This window comes from Hyperolius riggenbachi, chromosome 2 (assembly GCF_040937935.1).
Source record: "Hyperolius riggenbachi isolate aHypRig1 chromosome 2, aHypRig1.pri, whole genome shotgun sequence".
Classification (NCBI taxonomy): domain Eukaryota; kingdom Metazoa; phylum Chordata; class Amphibia; order Anura; family Hyperoliidae; genus Hyperolius; species Hyperolius riggenbachi.
In genome coordinates, this window is record NC_090647.1 from 500042740 (window position 1) to 500070534 (window position 27795).

The 27795-nt window shown below is 46.9% G+C and overlaps 2 protein-coding genes across 3 annotated transcripts in view; one reads left to right on the forward strand and one right to left on the reverse strand.

Moving 5' to 3' along the window:
- The window catches only part of LOC137547186 (trifunctional purine biosynthetic protein adenosine-3-like), a 79241-nt gene extending 72334 nt beyond the window's left edge, over nucleotides 1-6907 (reverse strand). For both annotated transcript variants that reach the window (XM_068270466.1, XM_068270464.1), the window contains exon 1: nucleotides 6713-6907. In XM_068270466.1, the coding sequence (XP_068126567.1) occupies nucleotides 6713-6740 (28 nt within the window). In that variant the 5' untranslated portion in view covers nucleotides 6741-6907. The remainder of the gene's footprint in view (nucleotides 1-6712) is intronic.
- A 174-nt stretch (nucleotides 6908-7081) lies between these two features.
- TMEM50B (transmembrane protein 50B) overlaps nucleotides 7082-27795 on the forward strand; it is a 40796-nt gene continuing 20082 nt past the window's right edge. Inside the window, exons 1-3 of the mRNA XM_068270469.1 lie at nucleotides 7082-7168; nucleotides 15902-16031; nucleotides 25282-25394. Coding sequence (XP_068126570.1) covers nucleotides 15933-16031; nucleotides 25282-25394 — 212 coding nt within the window. The 5' untranslated portion in view covers nucleotides 7082-7168; nucleotides 15902-15932. The remainder of the gene's footprint in view (nucleotides 7169-15901; nucleotides 16032-25281; nucleotides 25395-27795) is intronic.

Sequence of the window (27795 nt, forward strand, 5' to 3'; positions counted from 1 at the left end):
ATCTAGCCTGTCACTCTCTATGAAGTAGTGAAGGCCTGTTCATGCTTGCCCGTATCTGTCCAGTTCTGCTGAAGCAAAATGCATCATGAAGTAGAGCTTTCATTTTATCTGTTCACATATCAGAAATAAAACAAAATAACACAGCTCTGGTGCTGTGAGTCCGCCAGGTGAAAAGCACAATATAAATGTTCTGTGTCTTGTCACTAACCCCCTTCCCGCAATCTCTGCCAATATCAGTGCCGCCTTCGCCACTAAATATTCCCTTTCCTTTGCTATTTATTGGGCGCTGGCAAACTAATCCCTCTGTTTACTAGTTGTCCCCAAATTACCCCCTGGGCGCCACTTTAGCAACAAGTGAAATGTACCCATTTTACCAAAACGCAGCCGGCACCCAAATTTACCTGCTTTGGGTGAAGATGGGTGGGGTGCTAAAATAACTCTAAGGGGACACAGAGTGGACTAGGTTGAATAGATAAGAGGATAAACATGCCAGAGATATTAATTGGCGTCAAAGATTGCAGTCGCCATGTCATGTGTCTTGACTTAAAGTGTACCCAAGCCGAAGCTCGGTACAAAATCAAATACTTACCTAAGGAGAGGGAAGCCTCTGGATCCTAATGAGCATTCCCTCTGTATCCTCCGATCCCCATAGCAAAGGATTGTCGGTAATCTGATCGGGCCGCTCTCCTTCCTCATCAAGCATGTGCACGGCCGTACTGTGCCTGCATGAGTATGGTCGTGTCTGCGCAGTAAGCCAGAACTGCTTGTGCACATCTGGAGTCAGCAGCATTCACGGTTACAGTCTATCCCCCTGGGGCTCAAGCTCAACATGAGGACAAACAATGCCAAACGCCTTTTTCTGCAGTAGTATTCAAGCTTTTGAACAGGTGTAGTGTCGAGACAGTCTTCCCATCGAAGTATCATACTTGATCTTCTGCGCACGCGCATAGCCTTTCTGCTCATGCGCAGAAAGGCTAAGGGCAAATTACTTTGAAATTCATCCGCGGCTCGTCAGACCTTCCTACACCGCACGCCAGCGGCAGAGACAAGCCGCGTGGTGCCCGAGGACGCAGACCAACAACGTGGTGATCCCGCTGGAGGCTTCAGCCAGCTGCCAGATCACCCTCAGGCCCCGAATTTAGTCGGCTGCTTACCCTACCCATGACATTTGAATCAGGTCAGTTTTGTGCACATCCGCGGCTGCAGAGCGGTGGGTTTCCGCCCGCTGCAGCCACTAACACTACGGGTGAGCAGGAAGAGGGGGCCCCAAGGTGAGAGAAGGGGGGGGGGGACATCCCCCCTTCTCCACCACTATGCCCATCGCTCCCTCCTCTCTGCGCCTCCTCCTGGAAACACCTAAAGACCTGGCTATTAATCGGACACTTCTACACATAACTATATATACTGGGGGACACCTATAGACCTGGCTACTTATACTGGGGACACCTATGGACCTGGCTACTTATACTGGGGACACCTATGGACCTGGCTACTTATACTGGGGACGCCTATGGACTTGGCTACTTATACTGGGGACACCTATGGACCTGGCTACTTATACTGGGGACACCTATGGACCTGGCTACTTATACTGGGGACACCTATGGACCTGGCTACTTATACTGGGGACGCCTATGGACTTGGCTACTTATACTGGGGACGCCTATGGACTTGGCTACTTATACTGGGGACACCTATGGACCTGGCTACTTATACTGGGGACACCTATGGACCTGGCTACTTATACTGGGGACACCTATGGACCTGGCTACTTATACTGGGGACACCTATGGACCTGGCTACTTATACTGGGGACACCTATGGACCTGGCTACTTATACTGGGGACACCTATGGACCTGGCTACTTATACTGGGGACACCTATGGACCTGGCTACTTATACTGGGAACACCTATGGACCTGGCTACTTATACTGGGGACACCTATGGACCTGGCTACTTATACTGGGGACGCCTATGGACCTGGCTACTTATACTGGGGATGCCTATGGACCTGCCTACCTATTCTGGGCACACCTGTATTATTATTATTTAGTATTTATATAGTGCCAACTATATAAATACGCTGGATCCCTGGTTCAAATCCCAGCCATGTTAACATCTGCAAGAAGTTGTGTTCTCCCAATGTCTGCATGTGTTTCCTCCGAGCACTCCTCCAGGTTTCCTCCCACATCCCAAAAACATACAAATAAGTTAATTGGCTTCCCCCTAAAATTTGGCACTAGACTACAATACATACACTACACAATACATACATGGACATAGGACTGTGGTAGGGATTTGATTATGCGCTCCTGTGAGGGACAGTTAGTGACTAGACTATATACTCTATACAGCGCTGCGGAAGATGTTGGCACTATATAAATAATAATAATAATAATAATAATAATAATACAGGTGTGCCCAGAATAGGTAGGCAGGTCCATAGGTGTCCCCAGTATAAGTAGCCAAGTCTATAGGTGTCCCCAGTATAAGTAGCCAAGTCCCCCCAGTATAAGTAGCCAGGTCTATAGGTGTCCCCAGTATAAGTAGCCAGGTCTATAGGTGTCCCCAGTATAAGTAGCGAGGTCTATAGGTGTCCCCCAGGAGTACATTTGAAATCGGCACCGGTAGACTTGGGCGAAGGATACAGCCGGTATGTGGCTGATCCTGCTTCTGCACAAGTCCGGGCCGTTTTAATTACTATTCCCCCTCCAGGCCGCCATGGATAGTGGGGGAATGAAATAATTTAGCTTCCAGCGATTGCTGGAGGGCGAATTATTGTGTTTTTTAAGCAACCTCGACTCCGTCTTCTGACGGAGCCGCCGTTACTCACTGAGCGCTGCAATAGGAATGATTCCTATTGTAGTCAATGGAGGCGCAGTCTGCGCCCAAATCTAGCAGCGCTGAAAAGTACTGCTCCGTCCCCCACTATATATAGTTATGTGTAGAAATGTCCTCTTAATAGCCAGGTCTTTAAGTGTTTCCAGGAGGAGGAGCAGAGAGGAGGGAGCGATGGGCATAGTGGTGGAGAAGGGGGGACGTCTCCCCCCCCCTTCTCTCACCTTGGGGCTCCCTCTTCCTGCTCACCCCGTAGTGTTAGTGGCTGCAGCGGGCGGAAACCCACCGCTCTGCAGCCGCGGATGTGCACAAAACTGACCTGATTCAAATGTCATGGGTAGGGTAAGCAGCCGACTAAATTCGGGGTCTGGGGGTGATCTGGCAGCTGGCTGAAGCCTCCAGCGGGATCACCACGTTGTTGGTCTGCGTCCTCGGGCACCACGCGGCTTGTCTCTGCCGCTGGCGTGCGGTGTAGGAAGGTCTGACGAGCCGCGGATGAATTTCAAAGTAATTTGCCCTTAGCCTTCCTGCGCATGAGCAGAAAGGCTATGCGCGTGCATCAGGGGTACTCAGCAGGACCCCGAATGCAAAGTTTACCCGAAAATTCGGGCGATTTTAACCACTTAACGACCGCCCACTGCACATGGGCGGCCGGAAAGTGGACCCCGTAAGGACCGCCACATGTACGAAAGGCGGCGGTCCTTTTACGGGCATGCCATGGAAAGTTGATAAGGCAGTCACACATTACCTGACATCACTAAGTAAGGAAGAGCAATCTCGCCATGTGGCGCAGTAGTCCAGCATGGCCGTCACTACACAAACAGCTGGTTGCAGTGCGTTACACAGTGAGTTTGGTGTGTAAGTGTGAAGCAGTACACTAATTACACTACCTGATGGATCTATACACATGCAAGATGTTTTAAAGCACGTTAGGCCTGCAATTTAGCATTCAATGGGATTTCTGCCCATAAAACGCTGCTTTGCGTCAAATCTAGATTTTTCCCTGGGACTTTTGGCATGTATCCCACTCCTCCACCTGGGGGTCCAGGTGTTGGACCCCTTGAAACATCTTTCCCATCACTTTTCTGGTCAGCATAAGTGTTTCTAGTTTTCCAAGTTCGCCTCCCCATTGAAGTCTATTGCGGTTCGCGCAAACCGATCCTTCCGCGGAAGTTTGCGAACCAAAAATCTGAGGTTCGGCCCATCTCTATTATCCTCCTACTGTCAGTGGTCCCACCGCCAGGGTCCACACAATACATTGCCTGCTGTCAATGCCATACGTCACTTTTTTGTTTTGTTTTTTTTAATTACACCTATTTCAGTCTGATTTCCCTTTAAAAAAAAAAAAAAACGCATACGAATTCTCGAACACAAATTTTTACTGCATTTTTAAACCGACAACCGAACAGAATCCGAACCGAATTTTGCGATCGAAGGCGAATTCGAATGTCATGCGGACCCGAATTTGAATGTACCCGAACCGAATTTTGGTACATCTGAGCATGCCTGGCGTGCGCAGAAGATCAAGTATGATACTTCGATGGGTCTCGACACTACATATCAATTGTCAATTAATCCTACCAGGTAGTTCAAATTTTGATAGTATGATACTTTGACATCATCTTATCAAGTGTCAATTAATCCTACCTAGTGGTTGAAATTTTGATAGTATGATACTTTGACATCTTCTTATCAAGTGTCAATTAATCCTACCAGGTGGTTCGAATTTGACAGTATAATACTTTGACATCTTCTTATCAATTGTCAATTAATCCTACCAGGTAGTTCAAATTTTGATAGTATGATACTTTGACATCTTCTTATCAATTGTCAATTAATCCTACCAGGTAGTTCAAATTTTGATAGTATGATACTTTGATATCTTCTTATCAAGTGTCAATTAATCCTACCAGGTAGTTCAAATGTTGATAGTATGATACTTTGACATCTTATCAAGTGTCAATTAATCCTACCAGGTAGTTCAAATTTTGATAGTATGATACTTTGACATCATCTTATCAAGTGTCAATTAATCCTACCTAGTGGTTGAAATTTTGATAGTATGATACTTTGACATCTTCTTATCAAGTGTCAATTAATCCTACCAGGTGGTTCGAATTTGACAGTATAATACTTTGACATCTTCTTATCAAGTGTCAATTAATCCTACCAGGTGGTTCGAATTTGACAGTATAATACTTTGACATCTTCTTATCAATTGTCAATTAATCCTACCAGGTAGTTCAAATTTTGATAGTATGATACTTTGATATCTTCTTATCAAGTGTCAATTAATCCTACCGGGTAGTTCAAATGTTGATAGTATGATACTTTGACATCTTATCAAGTGTCAATTAATCCTACCAGGTAGTTCAAATTTTGATAGTATGATACTTTGACATCTTTTTATCAAGTGTCAATTAATCCTACCAGGTAGTTCAAATTTTGTTAGTATGATACTTTGACATCTTCTTATCAAGTGTCAATTAATCCTACCAGGTAGTTCAAATTTTGATAGTATGATACTTTGACGTCTTCTTATCAAGTGTCAATTAATCCTACCAGGTGGTTCAAATTTTGAAAGTATGATACTTTGACATCTTCTTATCAAGTGTCAATTAATCCTACCAGGTAGTTCAAATTTTGATAGTATGATACTTTGACATCTTCTTATCAATTGTCAATTAATCCTACCAGGTAGTTCAAATTTTGATAGTATGATACTTTGATATCTTCTTATCAAGTGTCAATTAATCCTACCGGGTAGTTCAAATGTTGATAGTATGATACTTTGACATCTTATCAAGTGTCAATTAATCCTACCAGGTAGTTCAAATTTTGATAGTATGATACTTTGACATCTTTTTATCAAGTGTCAATTAATCCTACCAGGTAGTTCAAATTTTGTTAGTATGATACTTTGACATCTTCTTATCAAGTGTCAATTAATCCTACCAGGTAGTTCAAATTTTGATAGTATGATACTTTGACGTCTTCTTATCAAGTGTCAATTAATCCTACCAGGTGGTTCAAATTTTGAAAGTATGATACTTTGACATCTTCTTATCAAGTGTCAATTAATCCTACCAGATAGTTCAAATTTTGATAGTATGATACTTTGACATCTTCTTATCAATTGTCAATTAATCCTACCAGGTGGTTCAAATTTTGAAAGTATGATACTTTGACATCTTCTTATCAGTTGTCAATTAATCCTACCAGGTAGTTCAATTTTTAATAGTATGATACTTTGACATCTTCTTATCAAGTGTCAATTATTCCTACCTGGTAGTACAATATTTAGCAGTATGATACTTTGACATATCATTCTATCTAATTGCTCTGCCTAAATAGTCCGGGTAGGGTCCCTTGACAAAGTATATTACTTAGACACTACACCGGCCCTTACACTACAACTGCAGCCCTATCACACAAAGCTTTTTAGTGCTAGTCTAGTTGAGGGGACCCAGTGGAAAACCTCATAGACCAATGGCTGCTCCCTGCTGGAGGCACTTTGGTTGCTTTCACTAATTTGTAATAGGGGACCCAGCAGGAAATATTAACTCTAAAATTACACACAATGACCCTCGTCTGCTGAGCTTTGGGCACAGCGCTCGCTTCGGCTACCACCTCCGCTCGCGTACTTAGTATTTCTTGCTGGCCTCTAATTCTTACAAGCCATGAGCAGGAAACAGCCATGGGTCCCCTCAACTAGATTAGGGCCAATTTTTCATTTAGATTATCTATTAAGGGCCCTTTTCCACCAGGCTCTGCGATAAACTTCAAAAAGCGGATCGCAGGCCTTTTGCTGATCCCAAAAGCACCAGCTCATTTAGCGCAATGTTTATTCCCAAAACGCAATCGCTGGCTTACGCGTTTCTTCAGTGCAAGTGTGCTCCATTCCCGACTTCAATTGTGGGTTGCACAACGCAGAGCGATTGCGTTTTCCATTAGAAAAGAGCCATTGGAATATTACACAGGTGCAGCATTGTTTGAGGCTGTCACATCCTAGCAGCCTCCTATTACTTAATCCACATTGGGATTTAATAGACGGGTTTACTAAGCACTCTATTGTGAACCAGAAAATCTCGCTCACTAATTAGTTTACCATCAGTACGTGTTATGTTTGATAAAGTTTTCTTTAAAAAAAAAAAGCTGTTTGATCCCGTGGCTGTATGGTCCCGTTGCCATCCACAACATGGCCGCCGAGTCTCTCGTGATTGGCCGCAGCAGTGCGGAGGATAGGGGGTGTGATGCTGTGACGTAGCTGGCTATTGGTGGAATCCTCCCCCAGATGCGGAGTGCAGCTGCTGGACCGAGCGGTAGAAGGTGAGTGAGAGACCCCCCAGCGCTGGGGGGCGTGGCCTGCCCATGGCTAAACGTACCCCAATATGTTACTGACAGCTCGGGATCACGTGACCCGCAGAGGCAGCATGCCAGGGCAGGCAGAGTGTATAGGAGGAGTGCAGGTAGCACTGTGTGCGGGGGCAGCTGAGAGTCTCCTGGCCTGCCTGCTGTAGGGTGACCTCCTGATGGGAATGGGATGAATATGACTCAGTCATTGTGCAGTGTGTCCTGCTCCCTTCCAGTGTGATGATGATGGATGGGACAGGTCCCCAGGCACGGAATGTAACCTGGTTATGGTTCTTCCACTTCTACTACTTCATAATGATTTCACTCCATTTACAAATGTCCTATGCAGCATTCACTTGCAGTGCTCGCTTTTGTTTGTATATAAACTACTATCAGATCATTTAAGGGTTACTTAAAGAGACTCAGAGATGAATTAAGATAATAGATTTATACATACCTGGGGCTTCCTCCAGCCCCTTCAGCATGGATCGCTCCCATGTCGCCGTTCTTAGCCTTCTGGTTCGCCTGTACTGGGTCTTGTAACTTCAGCCAGTCGCAGCCACTTTTACGCACGCTCAGTGACTCTCTCCGGTGCCCGCCTTACGAATGCGCCTTTGCAGTACGTAGGGAGTCACTGCACTTGCGTCGACTGGCCCTGACTGGCCGAAGTTACGAGACCCGGTACCGGTGATCCAAAAGGCTGAGACAGCGACATGGGAGTGATCCATGTGGACGGGGCTGGAGGAAGCCCAAGGTATTTATAAATATATTATCTTAATTCATCTCTGAGTCTCTTGAAGTTCCCCCCTTCCCCTCCCAAAAAAGCAGTTTAACTTACCTGGGGCTTCTTGCAGCCCCCCCCCCCCCCCTGCAGTCAACTTGTGCCTATACTGTCCATTCCGCAACCCTGGAGGCAGCAGCAGGGACCCCCTCAATTTTGGGGGCGGTCGTGGGCTGTCGCAGGCTTCTGCACATGCACGGCCCCAAGCCGTGCGCACTCTGATTGTGCTCCAGTTGATAGGAGTGTTCTGTACAATAGTGATGTTCCCGTACTATGCATGCACAGAACGCTGTCGTGCATGGGGAGTTGGGGACACAATGAGGAGGTGCTGACCAGCTTTGAGGAGGTCACTGCTACTGACGGGAGGGTTGTGGAAGGATGGAGCAGGCACAGGATAGTTACACTGCTTTACTTTTTTAAAGGGAACCATAGATGAAAATGGAAAAGATTTTTTAAATACCTGGGGCTTTCTCCAGCCCCATACACTTTGATCGATCCCACGCCGCCATCCTCCTCTGCCCGCAGCTACGAGAACCAGCTCCCCGCTGTTCCGTCAGTCGGAGCCAGTCTGAGCGTAAGGGAAGTGAGCTGTTTGCGTATCTCTGCAGCAGCCGCTGGAGACAGTGGCGTAGCTAAGGAGCTGTGGGCCCCGATGCAAGTTTTACATGGGGCCCCCCAAGCACTCTATACATCACAATTGATACGGCATGCCAAAACCTGCCAATGGCAACTACAGTGTCAGAGGTGCAAGAAGAGGCTGGGAAACAGTTTGTTAGTGATTACTACTATTCACAGCATCTATAGAAATTATTATTATGAACACAGGACCAATAGAGAGGTAATAATGTAGATGAGGGAGAGCCCTTCGGGGCCCCTCTGGCCCAAGGGCCCCGATGCGGTCGCTACCTCTGCACCCCCTATTGCTACGCCACTGGCTGGAGAGATACGTAGAGGGGCGCACTTCTCCTGCGTAGCTGGCTCCGATGACGTCAGTGACGGGACCCGGTTCTCGTAGATGCAGGCAGCGGAGGACGGCGGCGTGGGATCGATCAGAGCGTATGGGGCTGGAGGAAGCCCCAGGTATGTATATAATCTTTTTCACTTTCAGGGTTCAGGTTCATCTCTGGTTCCCTTTAAGATCATAATTAATAAAATTGCTTATCTTTTACAATATTCATTTATACATTATTTAGTCAGTGTTTGCTCATTGTAAAATCTTTCCTCTGCCTGATTTACATTGTGGAATTTTTCACTGTCGGTGGCATCTTTAGTTCTGCCAGGTAATCTGTACGGAATGTTCATTACTGAGAGTTCTGTGCACAGAGGGAGATACTGCTTGCTTGGCAGTTGGAAAAAACTGTTATTTCCTACAATGCAGCATTGTTCACAGACAGCAAACTGTTAGGACCATGGTCTCATGCCATCACACTGTGGGAGGGGTTTCAACATTGGCCTCAATTCACTAAGATAATGCTGGAGATAAGGCAAGAGTAAACTTGCCACAGCATAGTGAGAGAGTTATCTTATCTCTTCATTCCTTAACTTACCTCCTCTGTAGTTATTTTCACACGCAGTTAATAAACAGCCTGTCTTTAACTCTGGAGTTATTTTAAGGATTGAAGAGTTAACTTAAGGACAGAAGAGTTAACTTTAGGTTTGCCTGAGGTAAAATGTTTCCTGAATACTACATGCCTCATCACCATGGTGATAACTCTAGAAACGTTATTAAAGACAGGAGATAAGCTTAGTGAATTGAGGCCAAAATCAGCCATACAGACCCCCCTGTTGATCTGTTTGAGAAAAAGTAAAGAATTTTCTTTCAAGAGAAACCGTAACCAAGGATTGAACTTCATCCCATCAGTAGCTGATACCCACTTTCCCACAAGAAATATTTTTCTTTTCTCAAACGACTCATCATAGGGCTCTGTATGGCTGATATTGTGTTGAAACCCCTCCCACATTGTGATGTCATGACCATGGTACTGACATCACACTGTGGGAGCCTTGTTGCATTGTGGGAAATAACAGCTGATTCCTAGCAAGCAGCAACTACTTCCGTTTACCTCACCTGCCAGCAGTAAAAATTTCACCATGTGATAAATGTCAGAATGTAAATCGGGGAGAGGAAACATTTTAAAATGGGCAAACACCGACTATATAATTTATACATCATTATTGTAAAAAATTAAGTTCTTCTGTTCATTACGTTATTTTCACTGGAGTTTTAAGTTTTCCTTTAAAAGTACCCCTGAATCGGGCAAAATTAAATAAATGAAGCTCATGGTGGGCTCCTGAGTCACCTGATACTGCTCGTTGTTCTTGGGGTCATGTTACCCATGCCCCGTCCTCTAAGGCTACTTACTCACCATCCGATGGGTCATTCGACGTCTCCTTGACGACAGTCGTCAGTGATGCCTCTTCCTCTCGGCGGGTGCACACGATGCTACACACCGGGAGCGACTGAGACTTCAATTGATCACAGTAGTTTGCTTGCGATCTTAGCGATTCAATCTGCCGTGAAGGTCGTTATTGCGACGTGACGCTAAGCGACATTGCGTGATATTGCACCTGTACCCACGTCGCGATATCACGGAAACGACCGCTCGGCGCTCAAAAAAATCATCGGTCGACTGGAAAATCGATGGAAAAATTAAGACGTGGGTACTTAGCTTAACTATTTGACAAGATCCTTCAGTCAAATACTTCCCCAGAAGTTACCCCTTAGTGGAGCAGTGTGAGTGCACAGAGAAATTATGAGCTCATCCGAAATTGGTGCTTGCGCAGTACAGAATTGCTCTGTGCCTCTTGGAGTAACATTCGGAAAGCTCTGGAGGTAAGAAGACTGGGAATGGGAGGGTTCCCAAAGGCAATGAGCAGTGTCAGGACATCCAGGAGGATGTAATTAGCGGTGGTCTAGCTTAGGGGACCCTAAACTCTTGAATGTCTAGGTTTCAGATAGGTTCAGATTGACCATTCATAAAGCTTCCTGCTATACAGGGTAATCTAATTGGACAACTGTTCCCTATGAGGTGCCCGTTAACGGCACAATTTTTTCATCAGATGTGATCTTTCGACGAGAATTTTACAATTGAATTGTACAGAAAATTGCAATGTGTGGCAGAAATAGATATAAACGATTCTATGGTTGATTGGAACAGAACATGTAATCGATCCATATACTGGATTTTACAGTTGAATCAAAAGAGAGAAAATGCCCTAATCGACCCGTTTATGGTAACAATCAATAAATACCTTCCTATTACTTTCGATCTTAAAAATCACAATGAAAGAACGTATCCGATGAAAAAATTGTACCATTAGTGGGTACCTTTAACTACTTAAGGACCGAGCTAATTGAACGCTACGCCCTGTTTTGGTGGTCACCTGGCTGGCAGGGCACAGATTTCAATTAGCCCCCGCTGTGCGCATCCGCCGTTTCCATCACTCCTGCCGATTGCATCGCTTAATCCCTGCCGTCTGTCTCCGCAGCTCACTGGCTCTGCCTGTCTCTATGACGGCAGAGCCATGTGAGTGGGTCAGGAGCCAATTTCATTGGCTCTTAGCCGTGTCTTTCAATGTAAGCCGTGTCCTTTGGCTTACATTGAAAGACAGGGTCAGGAGCCAATGAAAGCGGCTCCTGACCGGCTCACAGGACCTCTGCCGTCATAGAGACGGCAGAGTGGGTGGCCCAGGATCCCGACGTGCGGCGGTGACGGCGGTTGCGGTGGGTATGTGCGGCGATTCATTGAGATTACGCCGTGATTGCGCCATTTCTGTACCAGCGGTCTCTGGTCCTTAAGGGGGCAGAGACCGCTTGTACTTAAGTGGTTAAAGAAAACCTGTACAGAAAAAAAGTTCCCCTGGGGGTTCTCACCTCAGTAGGGGGAAGCCTCTGGACCCTATTGAGGCTTCTCCCGTCCTCCTGTTGTCAATTGTCAGGCTGTGCAATATTTATTGTATGTTCTCCCCGTGTCTGCGTGGGTTTCCTCCAGGTGCTCTTGTTTCCTCCCACATCCCAAAAACATATAGAGAAGTTAATTGGCTTCCACCTAAATTGGCCCTAGACAACAATACATACACTACACGAGACATAGACATATGATTATGGTAGGGATTAGATCGTGAGCTCTTCTGAGGAACAGTTAAGTGACAAGATAATATACTCTGTACAACGCTGCAAAAGATGTCAGCGATCTATAAATAATAAAATCCAGAAAAACCCTAATTTTTATGTTTGGTGCAGTTTTGCCACCACCATAGCTCATTTGAAGAGATGAGTGAGAATTCTGATCAGGGGAATTTGTTTGCTCTACTGCTGTAAGGAATGACCTGTTACCATTATAAATACATGCATTCTTGCATGTTTGCACCATGCAATCCCTTGCAATTTTGTAGCTTTCTGTTGAAATCGAATCATAAATCTAGTGGTAGTCCAGGCAGGGAGAAAGGAGTCACTTGCCTGATGTGTTACAAATGAAATGGTGCCCATAGATCTAAAGATGATGGGCAGATTGGACCAAGAGACAGATTTCTCTCTGATCGAATCTGATTAGAGATCTGTAGGCTGCCCATACAGCGCAGGCCGATTCCCGATCGATCGATTCAGCATGAAATCTCTCGGCCCCTAGTGAATAAATGTGCATATATACATTACCTGTCCTATGTCGCCCATTGCGAGGTGCCCATCCCTCTAAGGAGTCCTGCTCCTCCATTTGCGCTTTACACTCCACGGGCGTATAGCACGTTGCATGTGTGATGTAACACATGCGCCAATGCTATACACTTATAGCACGGTGCATATGGTGCAAATGGAGGAGCGGGAAGGGCCGGTTCACATTCAGCGCTTCCCCGCAATCACGTTTCGGTCCGCGATCGCGATTCACAGGCAAAATCTCACGATTTGCGCATGTGATTCCCGTTCAATAGAAGCAGACTTTGCTTCTGTTTCTAAGTGTAGATAGAGGCTATCTTCTTGGCAGTTTTGGCTGTTTCCCCAACTTCTTCATACAATTATAATATACAGTATTCTGCTGCCTTTGAAGAGTACACCTATGTTTGTTTTTGTGCCGCAGGATCTCAAATTCTCACTTCCCTATCACACACAAGCTAGTATTGATGCTGAAATTTACCTAGATTTTTAGAGACCCCCTTGCCATTGATGCTTGAACTATAAAAGTGTAGAACAATAGCTCTTGTGCTTTTTGATGGATAAGTCCCAATATGTCTGATTTCTGTGCTCAGGTACCTGGCTGCTCTGAGGGGAAAAACTGATCTCCACAGTGCCCCTGTCTCTATAGCCAAGACCCAGAACAGGAAGTGCTGGGACCGGCTGTCAAATAAGTACCTCTTCAGATGGAATGATGTACTTGAGGCCATCTTTTAAAAAAAGTGCTAAGTGAAAATAGAGTAAATGTAATGACACCTATTGGGAAACTCAACAGCCTGAAAATGCAAGTGTTGAAAACCTGTTGGGTCTCTTTTTCAGGTTTGATATGACTGATGGAGACACCCAGCTGCTTTCAAAAGCTTGAACTTTCAATGTGTTGAATTAGCCTAGCCAGTAAATACTACTACTCAGAGTTTTCACATTACTTGACGGCTGCCAAAACCCCAGCCATTACCAGTACTCTCATAGCATGCAGCATGAGCCTGATAGCCTGAAATGCTGCAGACAGCGATCAGCAGCCTCTGGGACTCCACTTTGTAAGATGACAACTTACTTCTGGGTCAGTAAAGGTGGTCATACATAAAGAGCAGGAGTGCCAAAACGTTTTCGGTCAAGGGCCGGATCAACATACTTCAGACTACTTCGGAACATACATAAAATGATGTTGAAAAGGAGAACTCCAAGCAGCAGCAATTCAGTCATGCGTCGCCTGAAGAACGTCTTTGTGCACCAGACAGTTAGACACCAGTGTCACCTGAAGTGGTGCCAGCACTGCTATTCTATATGTGGGTCGCCGATTTTCAAAAGTGCAGTGGGCCACATCTATAAGTTATACATATAGGGGCCAGTAAAAAAGCCTCGGGGGGCAGCATTCGGCCCAAGGGCCATAGTTTGAGGACCACTGATCAAGAGCATGCCCAATCAACGATGCAATCAATTTCGGGCTGAAATTGGTCGCAAGTATCGATTGGACATGCTGCATGATGTAGGGACTATATGCTTGATCGGGTGCGCGGAGGTAATGGCATGTGATGTCAGGACGAACTCGAATGAACATCGGAGCTTTCCCCCAAAAGCACAATGGTGCCCCGTGTGTGCGTACTTTACCTGTGGTGTCTACCGCTGGCTCTGTCTCCACACTGCTTCCCAAACACGTCCCACGTGGTTGCCAGCGTATACATGGGTGCATGTGTGGTGTCATACACGTGCCCATGGGAAACATGAACATTACCTTGTATCAGTTGTCTATTCGGTTTTAACTGATTTAGGCCTCTTTTCTAGGGACTGTTGAGCTGTGTGCTCAGCAAGCAGTTGCAAGGCAGCAGTGAGCAGTTACCAGGCAGCAACAAGCAGTTACCAGGCAGCAGTGAGCAGTTGTAATGGCCCATACTCATGAGGGACAAAAGTGGCCTGTCGCCAGCACATGTGAGCGTGTGCGCGACAGGCCGGCAACAGCTCGTCGCCAGGTCCCTCCGCATACACACGGCGGAGGGGCCTGGCAACTGATGCGGCGGAAGCTGTCGCTGTTGCGCCTCCCCCCGCCGGAAGCCCAATGGATTACAATCTTGTTGCTGTCGCTAGTCCTCGTACTCACGCGGACTAGCGACAGTTGCGGCGGCGACTGTCGCCAGGCGATTGACCGCGCCAATCGCCTGGCGACATCAGCGACGGGCGACAGTTCGGGGTGCGCGCCCGGGCAACGCCGCAAACTCACGGGCGACCTGTCGCCGCAACACGCGCGCGCCGCATGTTGCGGCGACAATTGTAGCCCGTGAGTATGGGCCATAAGAGTTTTAGAGGCATTTCACTGCCTATCAACAGTTGATGGAAAATAGGCCTTAGTGTAAAAAGACCCTGAGGATTGTATGAGAAGGAGCTGGGAGCAGTATGCCCACAGGGGGCATCAGGTGGCCCCTGTGATTAAGGACCTCCCTTGAGGTAATAATGTGGAGAATTGGGCAGGCAGGGGACCAGTAATTTGTTAGCTATTGGATAGTTTTATTTCAAAGAAACAAAATCACTTCATTTCAGCTCTATGCATTAAAATGATTAATGGCAAATGCAGTTTCCACTTGCTTATATTCACTTTGTACATGGATAACAGCCAATCCACAGGTTAGTGCTTGCATTTAAAACGAACAGAAAGGTGTCTTGCTCTCTACAGATACCATAATTACTTATGCAAGAGTTAAAGGACACCTGAACTGAGAAGGTTATAAAGGTTACCATATTTATTATCTTTTAAACTGCTACAGTAATTGCCTGGCTGTCTTGCTGAGCATCTGCATATACAGTAGTACTTTTAGCCACAGACCCTGAACAAGCATGCAGATCGGATGTTTCTGACTGATCTTTGACTGGATTAGCTGCAAGCTTGTTTCAGTTGTGTGATTCAGGCACTACTAAAACCAAAGAGATCAGGACTGCCAGGCAGCTGGTATTGTTTAAAAGGAAAAAAGTTATTTTCAGTTTTGGAAAGCCATAGCTGGCTGCAAATTTGAAGTTAAAAGATCATTAAAATGACAAAAAGACTTGTGCAGCGACTAATCACTGCTTTGTTCCTAGATGTGACTATAGCTGATGTAAAGAACGGTCGCCCCATGTTTATTATGCAGCACCAGAAAGGATACATCCTGTTTCCTTTATCCAGCATGCCTCCGTTCACAATACGTGACACATATTTTGTCATTGTTATATGGGTAATCAGTCTGCTGTGCTGTGCATTATGGGTTGTGGCTAACAATCACTATTCTGTGTGCAGTTAATGAAAGAGCTATACAGAGCTGCTAGAAATGGCTGGCTTCCTGGATAACTTCCGATGGCCGCAGTGCGAGTGCATCGACTGGGGGGAGAAGAGGAACACAATTGCTTCTGTTGTCGCTGGTGTTTTGGTGAGTAGAGCCAGTTCCTCATAAACGATACCTTTCAGCTTTATAGGGAACTCGAGGTGAGAGACATAAGAAGGCTGACATTTATTTCCTTCTAAACAATGCACATTGCCTGACTGTCCTACTGATCCACAGCCCCTACAGATTCCCATACATGTAGCAATGTATGGAAAGATCAACCAAGACACAGACCTCTCTCTGATCGAATCTGATCTGAGAGATCTGTTGGCTGCCCATACATCGCATGCCGATTCCATCTCCTGGCAATCGGCCTTGTGACACCGCCTCCAACGCTTTCCCCCCACTTGTATATGTGCCCCCCCCACCTGGCTTCTGCACATATCCTGTGGCGCGTGTGTGACGTCACACGCCAGTGCTATACGTGGAAGCCACATGGGATGCAGATGGGGAAGCAGGAGGGGCTGGACAATTGTGGCACTTGGAACAGGTGAAATGTTAATGCCTGGCCACTGGGGGGGGCACATAAGCATTTGAGAGGCAGCAGCCGGGGGTTCTGATGCGTTTGCTGCTCACCCCGATATTGCTTGCCGTTAACGCTGGGCACCTGATTGACCATGCCCGTCTGAGATTTTCCATCTAGCTCAATTAATACAACTGATTTTTTAACACTTATTTTCATCCGTTCTGAAAAAATTATCGAATCGGATGGTCGATTGGGCCACAAAATTGCTAGATGTATAGCCATCTCAATAGTTTTAGACATAGACTTTAACCACTTTCCCCTCCACTACAGTATATCTACGTCAGCTGTGGCACCCTCCAAGCCACAGCCACGTAGATATACTGACCTGGCTGCAGCCCTGCTGTGCACGGTCGGGTGCTCTTTAGAGTGCACCCTCTGGCACTGTCAGCTGCAATACTAATTGGTGGAAGGGAACATGTTCTCTTTTAGCCAATTAGTATACCCTCCTCCCATGAATGATCGCTGCAGTAGTGAACTGCAGCGATCCTTCACCTGTCCCCCTCGGCGCACATAGAGTTAATAAAAATGCACAAGCAAGCAGCGACACTCACCTACCTCGGTCCTGCGACGAGCCTGAAGTCTGATCCTCCGATCCCCGCTCTGCAGTCAGCCGCATATTGCCGGAAACCCGGGTCCCGGCTTGATGACGTCATCAAGCCGGGACCCGGGTTACCGGTGTGGTGAAATTTTTTGCAACTTTATCAGATTTTGCAACCGGTTGCATTTATTTATACGTATAGCTATCAGAAAGTGCAACCTAACCATTGACTTTAACCTAACTGTATCAGAAAATGCAACCCAACCAAACCCTATTCTCACACAGAACCCTCCCCTCTTGCTCAACTAATAACCCCCCCTGGAGGGAACAATCCCCCCTCTTCCTCAACTAATACCCCCCCCCCCCCCAGGGATCAACCCCCCCCCCCCCCTCTTGCTCAACTAATAACCCCCCCTTGGAGGGAACAATCCCTCTTCTAGCCCAATGGGATCTGTGGTTGCAAAAAATTACAGGCGTGTTAACAGAGAGGAGCCACGCCTACACAGTCATACACTGTCCTCTATGGCAAGTTGCAAAATATGATGGGTAGCAAAATTTTTCACTACACCGGCAATATGCGGCTGACTTGCAGAGCGGGGATCGGAGGATCAGACTTCAGGCTCGTCGCAGGACCGAGGTAGGTGAGTGTCGCTGCTTGCTTGTGCATTTTTATTAACTCTATGTGCACGGAGGGGGCTGCCTGATGGGGGGGGGGACATCTGGCTATAGTTTCTTGGGGGGAGGGGAGGAAATATGCAAAGGGGGTATACATGTTTACTGGGGGGCATCTGAGGAACCAAGGGGAGGGGGGGGGGGGGTTTACAAATTTTGCACATCTGGGCACCTGGGGGGGCCCATAACTTAATACTGGGGGCATGTTTGGCTATAATGGGGGGCAGCGCTAATCCTGGGGGTACATCTGGCCATAATGGGGGTAATCCTGATCGGGGGACACATCTGGCTATAAAGAGGGGCACTATTCCAGGGGGTGCATCTGTTAATCTCTTCTGGGGGTGGCAAACACGGGACACATCTGGCTATGCTGGGGGGGCTAATATTGGGGACACATCTGGCTATACTGGGGGAGGGGGGGCGATACTGGGGACACATCTGGATATCTATACTGGGGCGACTTTAACTGGTGGCACAGTTTTTATGTCAATCGCACTTTTTATTTTTAAACAGAAATTGGTCAAAATTGAGAAATAGTGAAATTTTTTTATTTCCCCCCCCTTTTTCCCATTAACATGCATAGAGAGGAACATTTTACTTGGGACCAAATACCCCCCAATGAAAGCTTAGTTTGTCTTGAAAAAAAAGATATATAGATCATTTATGTGGCACGAGTACAGATGAAGTTATTGGTGATTAAACAGGGACACCGCAAAAGCGTCAAAACTGCTCTGGTCAATAAGGGGAAAACAAGGTCTGGATGCGAAGTGGTTAAACAAACATGCATATTAATATTATTATTTAGTATTTATATAGCGCTGACATCTTCCACGGCACTGTACAGAGTATATATAGTCTTGTCCCTAACTGTCCCCTAAGGGGCTCACAATCTAATCCCTACCAAAGTCCTATGTCTATATTGTGTAGTGTATGTATTGTAGTCTAGGCCCAATTTAGGGGGAAGCCAATTAACTTATCTGTATGTTTTTGGGATGTGGAAGGAAACTGGAGTGCCTGGAGGAAACCCACGCAGATACGGGGAGAACATACAAACTCCTTGCAGATCTTGATCTGCCTGGGATTCGAACCGGGGACCCAGCGCTGCAATGCGAGAGCGCTAGCAGATGTTTCTGACAAAAATCTGACAAGATAATCTGCCTGTTTGTTTTATGTGTGTGATTCAGACACTACGGACCAGAAAGATCAGTGGGGCTGCCAGGCAACTGGTATTGTTTAAAAGGAAATAAATATGGCAGCCTCCATATGTCCCACCTTGGGCACTTTTTAATGAGATCAATTTACTGTGTATGAGAGCTTGATCAACGTTAGTATACTTTGTTTAGGAAAAGACAGAGCATAGATAAGGGGTTTCTGGTCTATGAAATTTGGGTGATGAACCTCAGGAACCGAGACAGGAAAAAGGAAACAGAAAACACCAGCAGCGCCAGATAGTGTAGTGTTTCCAGGCAATTAAATAATGTGTAAAACAAATATAACTTACAAACTGAGTTTTCTATTAGGCAACCACAGTATCAGGTGTAGGAATCTCGTTTCCTCGTGGATTGGGTATCCTCTTCAGGATAGGTTAGGTCCCACTCCAGAAGAAGGGAGTAATAATACATTCTTACCTCAGGTAGGAGGTTTAAAGGGAAACTAAACCGAGAAGGATATGTATTTTTCCTTTTAAAATGATACCAGTTGCCTGACTCTCCTGCTGATTCTGTGTCTCTAATACTTTTAGCCACAGCCCCTCAACAAGCATGCAGATGGTGCTCTGACTGAAGTCAGATGGTGTTCTGACTGAAGTCAGACTGGATTAGCTGCATGCTTGTTTCCAGTGTGTGATTCAGCCACTGCTGCAACTATAGAGATCAGCAGGACTGACAAGCAACTGGTAATGTTTAACCACTTCCCGACCGCCCACAGCCAATGGGCGGCGGCAAAGTGGTGTGCAGAACGACCGCCTAACACCGATCGGCGGCGGCTCATTCTGCACTATGTGGCCGGGGATCCTCTGGCAATAGGCTCTGCCCAGCTGCAACGTAAACCCGCCGGCCAATTAGCAGCGCCGGCGGGTTGTTAACCCCCGATCTGCTGCATAGAAAGCGTATAATACTCTTTGTAATGTATACAAAGCGTATTATATAGGCTGCCTCCTGCCCTGGTGGTCCCAGTAATCGAGGGACCACCAGGGCAGGAGGCAGCCCCCCTAGTGAGCACAAACACAAACTGTTCTGGCCCCCCCCTGCCCTCTGATCGCCCACAGCACCCCTTAGACCCCCCTGCCCACCCCCCAGACCCCTGTTTGCACCCAATCACCCCCCTAATCACCCATCAATCACTCCCTGTCACTATCTGTCAATGCTATTTTTTAGATTAGGTCCTAAACTGCCCCCTGGGGGCTCCTGATCACCCCCTACACCCTCAGATCCTCCCCAGACCCCCCCCCCCTGTGTATTGTATACATCTAACCTCCCCTGTAATCACCCATCTGATCACCTATCAATCACCCCCTGTCACCTCCTGTCACTAACACCAATCAGATCAGACCCTAACTTGCCCCTTGCGGGCACCTGATCACCCACCCGCACTGTCAGATCGCCCGCAGACCGCCGTCAGATCGCCTCCGAAGTGCATTGTTTACATCTGTTCTCCCCTCTAATTACTCACTGATCACCCATCAATCACCCCCTGTCACTGCTACCCATCAGATCAGACCCTAATCTGCCCCTTGGGCACCCATTCACCCACCCACACCCTCTAATAGCCCCTCAGACCCCCTCTGATCAACTCGCCAGTGCATTGCTTGCATATATTCTCCCCTGTAATCACCTCCTGATCACCTATCAATCACCCTGTCACTCCCTGTCACCACCTGTCACTGCTACCCATCAGATCAGACCCTCATCTGCCCCTTGCGGGCACCCAATCACCCACCACACCCTTAGATAGCCCTCAGACCCCAGCCCTGATCACCTCGCCAGTGCATTTCTTGCATCTATTCTCCCCTCTAATCACACCCTGATCACCTATCAATCACCCCGTCACCCCCTGTCACCACCTGTCACTGCTACCCATCAGATCACACCCTAAATTGCTCCCTGCGGGCACCCAAACACCCGCCCACACCCTCAGATCACCCTCAGACCCCGCCTGAACACCTCTCCAGTGCATTATTTACATCTGTTCTCCCCTCTAATCACCCATCAATCACTCATCAATCACCCCCTGTCACTGCTACCCATCATACCCATCAGATCAGACCCTTCTCCAAATCACAATTCACCAGGGAAGAAAGGGAGTGTGGCCATTCGTTATTTTTTCATCTCTTTATCCCCTGAATGAACCTGGAGATATCGTGGCTTTCACACAGCAGCTGCTGCTGTGGAAGATGGAGCCTTTTGAGCTTACTCTGTTAGGCCCGGTGCACACCAAAAACCGCTAGCAGATCCGCAAAATGCTAGCAGATTTTGAAACGCTTTTTCTTCTTTTTCTGCAGCGTTTCAGCTAGCATTTTGCGGTTTTGTGAAGCGTTTTTGGTGTAGTAGATTTCATATATTGTTACAGTAAAGCTGTTACTGAACAGCTACTGTAACAAAAACCGCCTGGCAAAGCGCTCTGAACTGCCGGTTTTCAGAGCGGTTTGCGTTTTCCTATACTTAACATTGAGGCAGAAACGCCTCCGCAATCCAAAATCTGCAGCAGCCCGGGAGTATGCGTTTCTGCAAAACGCCGCCCGCTCTGGTGTGCACCAGCCCATTGAAATACATTACCCTAGCAGATCCGCACCCGCAAGCGGATCGCAAACCGCAGCCGAACCACTCTGGTGTGCACTAGGCCTTAGAGCTTGCTTCTATTATAAGGAGACGAAGGCGCAGGAGAAGGGTCTGTTTAATCGCCCCTCGTATTTTTCGTGAGAGAACAGTTCTTGATAATTTTACTGAGACAGAGGTGGTGAAGAAGTTCAGACTCACTCGTGATATGATTTATGATATGATCCGGCAGTAAAAGGCGGGAATACTCTGGTCAAGTAGTGGTAAAACTCCGCCTCCTACCCACAATGCTTCACTTTCAAGCTTACAGAGAGGAAAAGTATCCCATGTAAATCATAAATACCGATGACCTAACTCTCTGCTTTCTCACACTTTCCTCATGCATTTCTCTCCATTATCCCCTGCTATCGAACACTTTTCTCTCTGTCCTCTCACACTGGTGAATTGACTCCAGAGTGTTAAAATACCTCATGAGATAAACTACCTACCTTTTTTCTCTTAGTAAATCCTCTCTGGTGAATTGACGCCATAGTGTTCCCCTAAAAGTCCAGGAAGGGCCCATTCACACCTGAGCGGGAATCGCACGATTCCCGCTCACGGCAAACCGCTAGCGGTTCTGCAAGAACCGCTACACAATGTAGCGAGTGGCAGTATTCTCACTGCCGCAACCGGCATGTAGCGATAACCGCAACCGCGCTGCATGCAGCGGTTTGCCGGCGACGAGCGTTCCGCGATTTGCGATCGTGATAAGCGTGCATAGCACGCTAATCGCGATCGCTCCAAACCCGCCGCAGTGTCCAGTGATTTTTCCGCGCTGATCGCGGGAAAATCACTCCCGCAGAACGCCGGCGGTAATCGCCGGCGTTCTGTGGTTTTAAGTGTGAACGGGCCCTTATAGTGCTCCACATAAAAGTTCCCTCCTATATAATACCCCATATAGTGCTAACCGGTATAATGCTACTGTTGCAGTGTTTCCCAACCTCATTTTGATGCTGTTGTAGTGCTTCCTATAAAAGTGCCAGTCATGAGAGATCCCTCAGTGATAGACCACCATTGATGTTCACATGACAGACCCCTTGAAGACAGATATACCAGTCAAGCAGCACCTGCTGTCTCTGGCTTTCTCTTGTACCTCTTCTCTTCCAGCCCATGTCCAATCGTTTTGAGTCCTTTTTTTATCCTTAGTGGCTGGCTAGGGGAGGAGGGGCGCAGGAGAGATTGGCAGAGGTAGCAGTCATAGGCTGTAGATAGAAGCATAGGCTGAGCTAACTGGGAGTGGAGCCAAGCTGGCAGGACAGGAGAGCTGGGATAATAGACTATGCTCAGGATCTGTCTTGCAGGCTGCAGATTTCTGCTGCTACTGTAGTAGAGACATTTCCTGCAGCCTAAAGTAACTAACCTTTGTTGTTGAGAGAAAAAATAACAGTATTGTGTCTGTCTGAAGCAATTAAAGGAAGTTGGTCTTTCTCCACTAAATAATATTGCTTTTTTCCCACAAAGAGGTATTTGTGTGAGGCAGGGACCACACTTGTGCCTATGGAAAATGTACATTATATCTGTTGCCATTGTTTCCAGAACATTTTTTTTCTTAAAACTAAAAGACTTACTAGTATTCAGTTACCAAATGACTGACATTATGATCGTCCATGGAAAACCGGTCATTTTAAAGGACCTTTACAGTGAAAAAAGTAAGCAGTTAAAATCTGACAGAACCAAAAGGTTTTGGATGGGTCCATCTCCTCATAGGGGATTCTCTGAGTTTTTTTGTTTTGTTTGAAAAGCATTTCCTGAATGGCATTTGCTAAGTCATAACTGCCAAAATAGTAAGATACCAGCCAGCTTCCTGAGGACCCATTTCCGCTAATAAGTGATGCGAGTGTGGCTACCAAGCCGCATCGCATCACTTCTTCTGGAGTCCGCGTCACTTCCGCATCTCCCGATGCGGAAGTGCATGGAGGTGATGGCATGCAGATGTGGCCACGCAAGAATCTGCAGCATGCTGCAGATTCTCGGATCGCTCTGCACGCAATGGAAACTGTTCCATTGCCGTGCATTGGGTTCAGGACGCCCTCGGTGCGATGTGGCTGTGTAGCCGTATCACACTGCTTCTAGTGGAAACGGACCCAAACTCACTTGCACACTATTTTGGCAGTTTGGCTTAGCAACTTCTTTTCAGAAAATGCTTTTGAAAAAAAAGAAAACACCGAGAATTCCCCGTGATGAAATGGACTAGTCCAAAAGCTATCTCACTCTTTTCACTGTAGTAGTCCTTTAAGTTGGTAAATCCTTTCATCAGAAGCAGGAGCTCACAGTCATATGGCTGCCTTTGAGGTTTTTCTTTTTCTCCCTTCCTATTGTACTTAGAGGCACAGACTAACCAGCAAGCTCATGGTGACCCAGAACTCATTGGGGTGTGTAAGGGGCTACAATGGTCCTAAAAGCCCCCTTACTAAGATGTTAAGAAAAACAAAAGTTTGCTTTCCTAAAACAGAAAGAATTTGCGATAATTCAGGTTGGAGTGAGCTCGAGATGTCTCCCAGGCACCACTGCTGAATATATGCAAATTAACCATTGTACCCTTAGAAGCTAAACACACCTCCAGAACCGCTGGAATGTTTAATGGTTAATTTGCATATATTCAGCAGTGGTGCCTGGGAGACATCTCGAGCTCACTCCAACCTGAATTATCGCAAATTCTTTCTGTTTTAGGAAAGCAAACTTTTGTTTTTCTATTGTACTTAGGGCAGGGAAGTACATTACAAGTCAGTAATGCAGTGCCTTATGGGAAGGGTGTGGCCTGAACTGCCAGTCTTCCTCTACCTCAGCTCACTGTAATGGAAAATGGAGTAGCCCAGACCATAAGGCTCCCTTTGCCTTTACACTAAACAATGGGTTGGGGCATTTCTACCTTCCTAAATTCCTCAAGTATGGGACCCTGTAGTGAGAGGGATGAAAGGCTGCCATATTTATTTCCTTAAAGGACTTCCGATGCAAACTTAAAAATCTATTTTGTACTTACCTGGGGCTTCTTCCAGCCCTGAGCAGCAGTCTCAGTCCCTCGCTGCAGCCCCGGTCCTCCTCCGTGTTCCCGCTGGCCGCCTGCAATGATGGTGACCCGCTGGCGGGGTCAGCTCTTCAGTGCCGCGTCAACGTCATCTGGCGCATACTGCACCTGCGAACAACTACTGCACAGTACGCGCCAGATGACGTGGAAGTGTGGGCACGAGTGCCTGCGCAGAAGAGCTGACCCTGCCGGCGGGACGCGGTCCGTACTGCCGGCCAGCTGGGACGAGGAGGGCCGGGGCTGCGGTGAGGGGCTGGGAGAAGCCCCAAGTGAGTAAAAAATAAAGTAAATCATTTTTTAAGTTCACATTGGAAGTCCTGCCATTGGGCTGGCAGTCGTGCTGATCCTTGTGGCTGCGGTAATGTCTGAATCACACCCCTGAAACAAGCATGGGGATAATATGGCCAGACCTTAATCACAGCACCTGATCGCTAATACTTGTTCTGGGCCTGTGGCTGAAATAAGGGGCAGGAGATCAGCAGGAAAGCCAGGAAATTGGCATCAATAAAAAGGTCAGTCTCCATATTATTCTCTTTGCAAAGTATGTTCTGTCTTCAAGTTGGAGCTTTGTTACTTTACCATCCATCCCACAATGAAATGCACTGAATCTCAATAACCAATAGAAGGCACTGACTGCTGACTGGGTGTGTAGAGTCATTATTAGCAAATCAACCCCTAACGGTACATTCCATTGCATATTACTGACAGGGGGATCCTTTCAGTTTTTCTCAGGTTGGTGGATTATGATAGACGCGGCGGTGGTGTACACATCCCAGAAAGACTTGAACAATGCCTTCCACACCTGTGGCGTCTTCTCTACGGTGGCTTTTTTCATGTAAGTAGCCTGTCTGAAGAAAGTACAAAACACTTGGCTTTATTTGCTAGGGTGAGGACCAGTAACCCATAGCAACCAGTTATCACCATGGACACAATGAAAGATGGAATCTGCTCATTGCTGTGTACTCTTTTTCACAGCTCTGTGCAGTTAAAGTATTGGAATACAAGCTGTATCCATGCTTGATTTGTAGGGAAATTCCTTTGGGCATTTTAGGGAACATTACTGCAGGGGCTGCCATGATGATCCTTTCGGCTTCAACATTCTCTGGGCTGTTTCTGGGGTTCATTGAAAGAAATTGCTTGCTTGTGTTTGCACATGGTGCTAAACAGTGTTTTATATATTGTTACAAGCCCCTAGGGTATACTTACCTCAGGAGAGGGAAGCCTCTGGATCCTAAAGAGCCTTCCCTCGTTGTCCTCTGCAGGCCTGTTTGGGCGCTGGAACCCCTAAAATAGAGCTTGTCCATCAGACCAAAAGAATTGTTCCAAAATTTGGATCGGAAGAGCGATAGATAGAACAATAATTTGTCATTGATGGGCACCGTTAATGGCATCCGATCGATCGTACAGTTCATCGTTCAGGCGATTGTACTGTTAATGAATGGGCATCTTAAGAGCAGACAGTTTTACATGAAGTAGCCGGATTTGCTGAGTCACATATGTTCTTCAGTGTTCTGCATTGCCCTCCAGGCTTAGTACATTGCACCCAGCAGATTGCTGTGGAGTTTTCTGTCTTGCACACCTGCTGACACTGTTACCAACAGGCAAGAGTAACAAGAGACCCTGGGAGTCCCATTCATGCAGGCAGCAGCCAGATCATCAGGGGAATAATGGCAGCTCTGCTGCATTCCATGAATACTTTACAGAACAGGTTGCTGCTGTCACTCGAAGGATCCCAACTCTGTTCTGTGTCCGTCTGCCGTGTCATGTAGTGTTGTCCGGATCATGAACGATTCGGATCTTTGATCCGAATCTATTTTATGAGTCGATCATCCGAATCATCAAAATGAGTGATTCGGATCGCAAAAGGGGCGGGGCCAGGAGCGACACGCCCCCTCTCAGCGGGAAAGCGGGGTCCTGGAAGCAGAGCAGAGATGGATCGCTCTGTTGGAGGGGACTCAGGGGAGGCAGCCTTGCAGGGACAGGTAGAGAGGACATGGGTGCCACTGCCAGATATGTGTAGAGCACACATACTGGCTATAACGTGCTGCTCATTACAGGCTGTCTGTTCCATAGTTGTGCACAGTGATCACATTGGAAGCTTTTGGCTCAGCACAGCTCAGTAACTTTGCAGGCACTGTGATTGCTGGGCAATTATATGATCCTCCTGCTCTCGGCACTAAACAGCTGCACTTATCTTTGGGGAATGCTTTCTTTCACTGTGCGACCTTTTCTTTCAAAGTGTACAGATGAGCATATAGGTGAAATATATGTAAAGCATATGACTTCAGCATGTGGGTATTACGTGCAAACATTTCTGCTCTCTGCTCGTCCCTCCTCCCTTCTCTGTCCACTCCCTGCCCTCTGTACATCTTCTCCCCTTCTCTGTGTGTCCACCCCCTCCCCTTCTCCTGTCCACAGACCTGTCCTGCTGTTCATTTCACCCCCGAATGCTTCTGGTAGTAAAATGATCCGAGATTCGGATCAAAGATCCGAGATTCGGATCAAAGATCCGGATCTCTTCAATGATCCGATTCGAATCATCCGGATCATTGAAAAGATCCGAACTTCCCATCTCTAGTGTCATGTGTGCTGTACCGGGAAGTGCAAGGTCAGATCACACAGAGGAGGACACAGAGACCTACAATCACATACTAGTGTTGTCCGGATCATGAACGATTCGGATCTTTGATCCGAATCTATTTTATGAGTCGATCATCCGAATCATCAAAATGAGTGATTCGGATCGCAAAAAGGGCGGGGCCAGGAGCGACACGCCCCCTCTCAGCGGGTAGCAGCGGGGTCCTGGAAGCAGAGCAGAGATGGATCGCTCTGTTGGAGGGGACTCAGGGGAGCCAGCCTTGCAGGGACAGGTAGAGGGGACATGGGTGCCACTGCCAGATATGTGTAGAGCACACATACTGGCTATAATGTGCTGCTCATTACAGGCTGTCTGTTCTGTAGTTGTGCACAGTGATCACATTGGAAACTTTTGGCTCAGCTCAGCATAGCTCAGTAACTTTGCAGGCACTGTGATTGCAGCGTAATATGATCCTCCTGTACTCGGCACAGCTGCACTTATCTTTGGGGAATGCTTTCTTTCACTGTGTGACGTTTCCATTCAAGGTATACAGATGAACATGCAGGTGAAATATATGTAAAGCATATGACTTCAGCATGTGGGTATTACGTGCAAACATTTCTGATCTCTGCTCGTCCCTCCTCCCATCTCTGTCCAC